Here is a 10,028-nt window from a genome sequence, read left to right as displayed (position 1 = left end):
TGTTCTCGAAAGAGAATATGACAGCCCATGTAATGGACTCTAAGTGGTTTTCTGAAATGGATATCCTTTGGAAAGCACAGCATCGTACTATCTCCTTGCTTCCATAATAAATATGAAAAAATAAGGATTTCAAACATTGTGTGATAAAGTAGAAGATTCTGATGGCACAAGAAAGCTTTGAAGAAGAATGACAAGCTCAATAGCTTAAGTTTTTGACTCAATTGCTCAAGGAATATATTAAAACGACACAATATGAAAATAGAATTTCTTTAAGTGCGACTGGAGGGCTAATTAAGCTAAATTTTATATTGGCATTTGATTCTATGATTAACCAAATTACAGAACTTATTGATTTCCCAGCATTGATTGGTCACTTTTATCAATGTTCAATCAAATAAAAAGTAGTGAGAACTAATGCATAATGAAACTGAAAGAACTAAAAGAACTTCAACACCAAATCCCCACTGAACCTCCCTTGCCAGCAGAAACAATCTTTCTCTTGGTTTGATAAAGCTGTTTCTCCTTTTTAAAAAGACCCAGTAGTTTTTTTTCTCTGTGAGATTTAAATTACAAGAGGTCAACTGTTCTGATTTCACCATCCCACAACCATAATTTTCTCTATACCTGTAGGTAAAATGACATCCCCTCATTTATCACCAGACTAGGGTTCAGGGTCAAGCATCCAGGCAAATCAAGTGGAAAAGTGGTTACTTATTAAAGGATTATCTTCCATAATGTCCTTACCAGAGTTAAAATGATACTGGTTCTATGCCTTCGAACCTCTAGGACTGTGAACTAAATAAATCTCTTTTCCTTATAAAGTTACATAGAGTTGGGAATTTTGTTGTAGTCACATAAAACAGACTAATATATAACTTTAAATTTCACTAGAGACAAAAACCACTATATAGGGATTATTTTTATTTCTACTTCAGAGGTGAGGAAATTGAAGTTTATAGGTATTAAATAAATTGCCTCAAATTACAATTACTACATACCAGAGACACGACAGGAGTATAAGTGTAGTGCTTCTGACTCCATAGCATAGTATAGTGCAAGGGGAGCTGCAAGGGGAAGCGTGCCTTTCTTATATGTCAGAGACAAGGCCTGGAGTTATTAATAGTTTCTAGCAAAGCTCATGTGAGTCAGAAACAGCAGATAACAACCTGTGCCATTGTCTGACTATGCCACCAGAGGGCACAGGTTTGGAAATTTTCACTTTAGACATATTTTCCTGCTACTTCTAGAGGGACTTGCTATAACTTAGAGAACAGACAATATGTTGAATTGCCAGGGCTGAATATGAACTGACCTGGTAGTCAAGAGACCTGAGCTTGCCACTGCCTTTCTGTGGGACCCATACATCCACAGCTATCCCATATGTGAGACATGCCCTATCTTATTTAATTTGGGCAATGGGTGCCAAGAAGGCAGAAAGATCCCTTGGTTCCAGGACTGATATTTCACATTCACCTCTGAAGTTGCAGTGAAGAATGTGGTATTCTCTTCACAGTAGGAACATCGGTACTTACGGTAGCTCTCTCTGTAATCACTGTATTGGCAAAATTCTTCCAGGGGCTTCCCAATGGCTTGAGTGTAAAGTCTGTACTATTTGTTCTGAATCCAAGTCCCACAACAGAGTGCACCAACGTTTAACTCAAACTGGGACCTGTTTCTTGTATCCCCCTCCAGATGCATATAATGAGTGTGTCCTTAATGTAGTCCTGAAGCTTACAATCAGATTCCACAGGGCATGTCTTGCATAGTCAATTAGCCTGAGTCACTATTTTGCTATTACTACTACTACTGCTGCTGCTACTACTACATACTATTCTAGCTAGAAACAGGCTGAAAGCAGTGTTCTTTGCTCCTGCTACTTTTTTCTACATGATTAATAAACACTTGATCCTGGGTAGTGGAATGTTCTATTCCACCTTCCTTGGTTCCTTCTCCACCCTCTTTTGGGGTCCTTCGGCCAGGGGAGAGTACAGGAGACTTTACAGATCAGTGGACCAAATAGGATTTCCTCCAGGGGAGACATAAATGTGTATCGTGTCATGATTCTAGGGTTAGAGACTACATTTGGCATCATATCCTTCACTGGCACATAAATCATTTCTATACGACCCATTAGGGAGGATCATTCAGTTTCTGGCTATGTTTACCTTTCCCTCAAAGGCTGCCAGATCCAGCACTGTTTGGTTCTGATGGTGATAACTGTATTTCTCCTGCCACCTTTTGGCACTTTTGTTCATAGATGTCATTCTGCCTGTTCAAGACACTTTTTCTAGGACAAACCTGGATCCTTCCAATTCTGACAATCTTCTTTCTCTTTTGTTTATGATGAAGGATTTATTAGACAAAGTTGTCACCCAAAGTTCAAACCTTATCATTTTGGTTTTGCTTTTATCTTCTTGGCCTTAGTTCTCTGCATCAGCTTTGAAAACATCATCCCAGGGTTCATGTGAGGGTTAATTTGTAACTAAGTGTGCTCTGATTTTGCAATAGAGGGCATGTTATAAAGACAAAAAGGTATCGCTTTCTGAGAAGTGCAAGTGGCTTCTTGGGCATGTGCTGTAAGTACTTTTTTTTTCTCTTTGGGAACTTTGAATGTCTGTATCAGCAAGAGAAAATCCCATATAATTGTGAGCTCCAAGTTTCTAGGTCGAGGGGCTAAGGTATAAGTGCGGTCATCTGATAATTGTGGTCAACTTCTAACTAGTCTTCATGACTTTTATAGAAAGAGGACTCAGGTGATAATAAGGAGATTTAGATGTAGTAGTGAAAGAAAGGAGAATGGAATGGAGAAAGTAGGAGACAGTATGACCTTCTAGGAGCAATGTAGTTAATTTTGTCCATGAACTAAGACAGTAGCAGTAATGATGGAGAGAAGAGTGAAGTTTTCAGAAATATTCAGGTGATATTCGCTGGGCATGATGATTCATTAGAAGTGGTGAAAGAGAATGAACAAAGCCATTGGATAACTCCCAGGGTTCTGGCCTGAGCTTCTCCACAGACAGTGCTGCAATAGCCAGATATGTGGAATGAAGGTGAAGGAGCATGTTTGAGAGGTGGGAAGATAATAGGCTTATGTTTAAACTTTGCAGTTTCTGACTTGACACTTAAGCATAAGGGGACCTTCCTCATGGATGTGTCCATTAGGCAGCTGGGTAGATGGTTAGAACACAAGAAAATTGGGGGTGATGCAGCATACCTACAATCGGAGTACTCTGGGAGAATGAAGTGGGAAGATTGCACATTTGAGCCCAGCCTGGGAAACTTAGTTACCTTGGTATGCTCTGTCTATAAATAAATAAATAGCAGGGGGAATATTGCTCAGTTGAAGAACCTAGGTTCAATCCCCAGTTTTTGAAAAATAATAAAAATAGAGAACTCAGGAGAACAATATGGACTATCAAGAAAGAGTTTCATGAGGTAGGATTTGAACTCCAAGGATGAAATCATTAAAGTAGGATACTTAGGGTTAAGGAAGGATCCTTGTTTTGACTTCATGTTTGTTTTCTTTCCAACCACTTGTCCACGGTCATTGGTGATTCCACAGCTGACTTCCTTACTCTGTTTCCTTGTACTCTTCCAGAATCAAAGAAGCTTATATCATATCATATCTTTTTTGGCTTCTCTAATACTTAAAAAATGACATGCATGGAATTAAGAATAGTGTTTAGGTTTCTTACAATTTAGAAATCACTGTGAAATGGAGGGTAAGAGAGATGTAAAACACATAATAATACACTCTCATTTTCTTATTGTTTGAAAGTACTCCTTTGGCTTCCATGCCTTTTTAAAATATACAAATTTCAGTTCATGGTTTTGGACATGGCTCTGTAAAACACTTTTCTCCAATTCCAACTACTAATATCTTACACAAGTTTTCTTATTTTGTCTTTTAGTTAAGGAAAGTACAATATTTTCTGCTTTCATGTCAGAGATGTTATCTGATGAAAATGCAAAATTAGCACACTCATACTCAAAAATTCTAATGTCCATGTGATAATATATGCAGGAGTACTAGTTCTAAGTAAATATTCTTCCTTTATCAAAAAGTTGCATCTAGTTAATATAAAAAGGGATTTAATTTCCATAAATTGAATTTATTCGATGTATTTCCATTTGTTGTTTTTACATCTTAGTAAGAGTCCAAGGCATTATTTCTGTGGCTCTGGCAAGCCATTTATCCTAGTTCCTGCCCCCAATAAATGTGGCATCATTTTTTAAGGAAAATGAGATTTTCACCCATTTTTTGGTGGCCACATCATCAAACATTTGATATTGTTTTAATGATCAAGGTGGGTGATTTTTATGTCTGAATCAGAGAGTGTTTTGTTCAATTAAGCTTCCCCAATGGTTCTCTTCATCTCTTATAGATTGCCTTCATTCCAGAATGTCAGTCTTCCTCTATTTGATTACTTTTTTACTTGGGCTTCACGCTACAACCAAAGGTGCACCACCTAGCAGCTCTGAAGGCAAAGTACCTACCTGCTATTTGCCTCAACAAAATGACACTTTCTATAAAATGTCATCCATCAATGCTGATTTTGCATTCAACCTGTACAGAAAGTTCGCTGTGGAAATCCCAGATCAGAACATCTTCTTTTCCCCTGTAAGCATTTCTGCAGCTTTGGCCATGCTTTCCTTTGGAGCTGGCTCCAGCACCCAAACTCAGATCCTGGAAGCCTTGGGGTTCAACTTCACAGATACTTCAGTGGCAGAGATACAGCAGGGCTTCCAGTACCTGATCTGTTCACTCAATTTTCCAAAGAAAGAACTGGAATTGCAAATAGGAAATGCCCTCTTCATTGGAAAGAAGCTGAAACCATTGCCAAAATTCTTGGATGGTGTCAAGACCCTGTATGAGACTGATGTCTTTTCTACAGACTTCTCCAATGTTTCTGCAGCTGAACAAGCAATCAACTGTCAGGTGGAGAAGCAAACCAAAGGAAAAATTGTGAACCTAATCCATGACCTCAAATTAAATGCCATCATGGTCCTGGTGAACTATATTCACTTTAAAGGTAAGGCTACAAGACATCAGCTTCAAGTCTAGACTTCAGATACTTTAGTAGAGCTCTGGGAGGAGCTCATAGTCTTTTTTTTACAAGCATCAGTAGGCTTCCCTTATATCACAGTGATCTACTCCACTGGACATAGCTGTGCATTATATTGGATAATCCAGAAAAGGTATATGGCTCTGTAAATGAGTCCAGGAAATTTCTAGGGAAAGCACACTTTCAGAGAGAGATGTGGGTGACAATGGTATGAAAATCCTGCTCATATTTGGCTAAAGAATTATGGTTTCCAAAATGTTTGATGAGGTAGGACAAGTTTGTACTTGACAAGAAGACATATTTATATCTAAGCATTTCTTAGCTCTCACTTGTGCACATTTGGCCATGCTACATCAATAATTTTATCATGTATTACATACCCACTATGTACCAAATACTATAATACTTGTGTAATTTACACACTTTGTCTCATCCAACTCTCACAAGTACCCAAATTCATACAATTAATCCATTTCAAAGCTAGTATCCTCAGCCAGGTCTAAAACTGATGTTTGTAAAGACAAGTATCATGTGACTCTTTTCTGTTGGTGCTGTGCCCAAATTATTTCTCTTGCTTCTACAGCATATGTCAGTAACATTTGGTAGGGAAATGGTAGAACAGATTGGTTTTCTCATTTTCTTTTTGTCTTGGACATCCTTATAAATTTTTTATGGGAGAGGAGACTGGCTCTGATTTAGCTCAGTGTAACTATAGTGGTTTTGAGAACAGACTGGAGTACATCAGCCCTAGATGTGCCCCCTGCCTCTGGTACCTGCTAGCTGGGAGATCTGTCAAGTGACTGTATTTCCCTGATCCTCAGTTATTCACTTGTAAAAATGGTTGAGAGTACACACCTCTGTGGTAGTCTTAATTACTATAGGAGGTGACTAATGGAAAAAACTATCAGTGGCCCTAATACTAGTTTTAAAGAAGCAACTCTATTCTTTTTGTATTTTAAGCACAGTGGGCAAATCCTTTTCAACCATCCAAGACAGAAGACAGTTCCAACTTCTTAGTGGATAAGATCATCACAGTGAAAGTGCCCATGATGCATCAGGTAGAACAATACCATTACTTGGTGGATATGGAACTGAACTGCACAGTGCTGCAAATGGACTACAATAAAAATGCCCTGGCTCTCTTTGTCCTTCCCAAGAAGGGACAGATGGAATGGGTGGAAGCATCCATGTCATCTAAGACACTGAAGAAATGGAACCGCTTACTGCAGAAGGGGTAAATGATTTAAAGGATGTGAAGGATAGAGGTGGGTATACCAGTGCAGGTAGGATTGAATTCAGCAGAAACTCAGAGGCAGAAGAATCTCCCTGAACTGCCTAACAGCTGTGTAACTATTATTAGAGTATACAAAGTACATACCATGTACCAGGTCCTTTGCTCTAGACTTATTGCCTTTCATCTAAGCACATCTACAATCCTGAAAATGGTATAGTACCATTGGCATTTTTCAAATTAGAAAATCAAGCCTAGAAATATAAAATGAGGTTTCCAAAGTTATACTGCTAATAAATTGAAGCCTTCCTAGCAATCATCTTGAACTTTGGGGACAGGTAGTATTTTGATATTAAGAGTTGGGTAGGCAATCATTCTGAGCTGGGAGTAGCAATGCTATGTATTGACCTTCTTGCCATTGGCTTCCTACCCTTGGTAGCACCACAGGAATGTTTCTTTTTGATAATAAAGGAGTTACATGTCCATATTCTCAGTGTTACAGCCAACACTGGCTGAACCAGAGTGCATTCCTTCTAGAATAACTCCTGTGGTTTTTGTAACATGTGTTGATTTACATAGCAATGATTATCAATATTCAGAAAAGGAGCAGAGTCAAATAAAATGCCATTATGAAAGAGAAAAAGAGAGAGACAGACAGACAGCAAAAGAGACAGAGAGACAGAGAGAATCATGAGCTTATTATCGTACTTGCCATGTCTTACCTTCTTTGTTTCCCACAGGTGGGTTAATCTTTTTGTTCCAAAATTTTCCATTTCTGCTACACATGACCTTAGAATCATGCTTTTAAAGATGGGCATTGAAGATGCTTTTGCTGACAAGGCTGATTTTTCTGGACTCACAGAGGACAATGGTCTAAAACTTTCCTATGTAAGTTGATGGATTAGGGTCCTTGACTATACAATCTGGAAGTACCATTTAGAGACAAATAATTCACCCCTTTCATTTTACCAATGAGGAATTTGATGTCTAGAGAGGGAGTCTGACTCCTCCTAGACCACAGTCTCGCAAAGGTCATTGCCACTGCCCCAAATAAGCCACTGTGGAATTTCTTCCACCCTTGACCCTCACATTCTAAAATGATTCTAATGGAAAAACTTAATGATCAGAAATAATTCTGGTGACATGCAGTTCTGGAAAAGGGAGATGTTTAAGAGGTCACTCCTGGAAGCAAAAGGCCATGGAGAATGAGCTACAGTACTTCCCTAAAACTAGCCCTAAAATCATAGGCTACTTAGCCAAGTAGCCTTCATATTTAAGCAGCATCAAAACAGTAAGGCAAAGGGGTAGCTCAAACTTTCTTTATCTTTTCTTCTTTCCAAACCCTTGCTAAAATTTTTACTATTTCTTCAGGGATCAATAGTGTTTTTCTCCCTACAGGCTGCCCATAAGGCTCTGCTGCACATTGGTGAAAAGGGATCGGATGATGTTAATGATGTCACTGTCTCTGAAGTCATATCCATGGATCAGTCTGAAATCACTCTCCTTCATCCTATTATCCGATTTGATAGAACTTTTCTGTTGATGATTTTGGAGAAAAACACCAGAAGCATTCTCTTTCTAGGGAAAGTTGTGAATCCAACAGAAGTATAGTTGGGAAAGAAGCCACTGGGTAATTGTGTGTACATATTACAGTGGGAAATAAATAAATAATATAGTGCAGGTGATTGATGTGGGCTTGAACATGTTTTCCCTTGGGCAGGGTTGAAGATCGAACCCTGGAAGAACTGGCTGTGGAAGAGGATAATCTTGTGACGAAGCACTCAGATAGTCAATGAGTGTTTCATTATTTTCCGAAACACAGGGAGGTTCTATGTTAGTGTATCCCTCAGATTTACCACCAATAAGTTAGCTCCAGGAAATTTGATTTAGATGACAAATGTCTTTGCCTCTGCCCTCTGGGGAATAGCGGAGATGTAGGCCCTGCCTTTATATTTCAATAATAATATCAACAAACATAAAATTATACAAATGTTGTGGCATACATTTGGACTTTTCAACCTTCTTCCCTCCAAATCATCGGAATGATTCTCTGTGTTCTTGCCAGAATTTCCAATGATAGGCTCTCCCACTACAGGGCTAAATCACAGACCGAAATCTTATGCTTAGGGATGTAGCTTTTGTGACCTAATAAACTTAGGAGCGAAAAGCAAGAGTGAAATGAACTCCCTTGTACAAGCTCAATTCCTTCACCAAAATGTTTTCATTTTACTAATCTATAAGCTTTATTTATTTATTTTGGATTAGAATATTGGTATTATAAAAGTGTAATTTCTCTCAAAATCAATTTAGAAACCCAGTAAATTTCATTTAAACTCCCAGGAGTAATTCTTGTAGGTCTAGTAAAATTGACTCCAAAATTCATATGTAAGGGATAATAATCTATGAATAATTAATAAAACTTGGAGAAATAACAAGTATATGTTTCTATGGTGGGGGAAATATGATAAATTCATATAAATCAGAAAAGTGATATTTTAATATACATGTAAGCCAGTCAAAGAGAATAGAAATCTCAAGACAGACACAAACAAATGGAAGTTTTGTATGTGATAGAATTAGAATAAAAATATGAAGGAAAATAATGATTGATTTATACTAGCAGTCAGACAATGGACTTATGTGTAGAAAATACATTAATTTTTTTCTGTACAATAGAATAAATTCTAGATGGATTAGACACTCAAATGTAAAAAGAAAACTTTAACATTAGCGATGTAAAATATTTTATGAAATGGTGAATGGGGAAGGATATTTGTATATTAAGAATATTCAAAGCTCATAACAGAAAAATATCAGAAAATTTGATCTAAATAAAACTTTCTGATTAAATAAACACAGTTTAAATGGAAAGACAATTATAGACAAGAATAAGATGTTTAAAATTAGTACAAAAGGCACATGATTACCCATATAATAAATGCCCATAAAATAATAAGAAAACAGCACATAGACCAAGAGAAAAATAGGCAGAAATCAGAAAAAAACAGTCAATGATGAGTGGAAAAAATTGTTTAATAAATCTATGAAAAGTGCTAGTAGCTAAACCTGTCCTCAAAAGACTGATAGAACCAAATCCCTGGAAGTGGGGCCTCTTTGTTTGCTTTGTTGTACCTTAATTTTTTACATTTTTATTGTAGTATAGTACACATACAAATGGTACACAAGTCATAAGCATTTAGTTCAGTGAATTTTAACAAAATGAACATATCTCTGTAATCAGCACCCAGAAACAAAAAGGAAACATTATCTGCACCCCGGAAACCTCCTTTGTGTACCTGATATTTACTACCCCTAAAGTGTAACAGATGCTATCCCGACTCAAGAGCACAAGTCACTTTTCCATGGTTTTCATCTTTATGCAAATTGGATCATACAGGTTATACCTTAGGTGTCTGACGTTTTGTTTTGTTCTTTCTCTTCAGCACTAGGTGCTGAGTAGTTATAAGTTTTTTGGTCTTATTGTTGTGTGGTTGTTGTATAAAAATACCAACCACATTTTATCTATCTGTTCCAATGTTGATAAACGTTTTTGTATTTTCGCGGTTTGTAAGCTATTATAAGTAATGCCTCCCTAAGCAGGTTTTTTGGTGAAAAAATTCTCAAAAATATCTTGCTGATGGTTATAAATCCAGGGATAGAATTGACAGGGGTGGATATAATCAGCTCCCATAGACATCCTCTGGGATAATACCCAGATTCTCAACATCTGG

General features: G+C 37.5%; 1 protein-coding gene across 1 annotated transcript; it reads left to right on the top strand.

The window, feature by feature from the left end:
- Window positions 1-2,497: 2,497 nt before the first annotated feature.
- Serpina7 (serpin family A member 7) lies at window positions 2,498-8,067 on the top strand. The gene is made up of 5 exons (XM_004861474.2): window positions 2,498-2,576; window positions 4,386-5,033; window positions 6,027-6,300; window positions 7,038-7,185; window positions 7,696-8,067. The coding sequence occupies exons 1-5, from the start codon at window positions 2,570-2,572 to the stop codon at window positions 7,906-7,908; spliced, it is 1,290 nt and encodes a 429-aa protein (XP_004861531.1). The 5' UTR covers window positions 2,498-2,569; the 3' UTR covers window positions 7,909-8,067.
- The last annotated feature ends 1,961 nt before the right edge of the window (window positions 8,068-10,028 follow it).

Source organism: Heterocephalus glaber, unplaced genomic scaffold, assembly GCF_053883595.1.
Source record: "Heterocephalus glaber isolate CG9 unplaced genomic scaffold, H.glaber_assembly_v1.0 deba00001613, whole genome shotgun sequence".
NCBI classification, from domain to species: Eukaryota; Metazoa; Chordata; class Mammalia; order Rodentia; family Bathyergidae; genus Heterocephalus; species Heterocephalus glaber.
The sequence above is the reverse complement of the archived record's forward strand: the minus strand, read 5'-3'. Positions and strand labels throughout refer to the sequence as shown.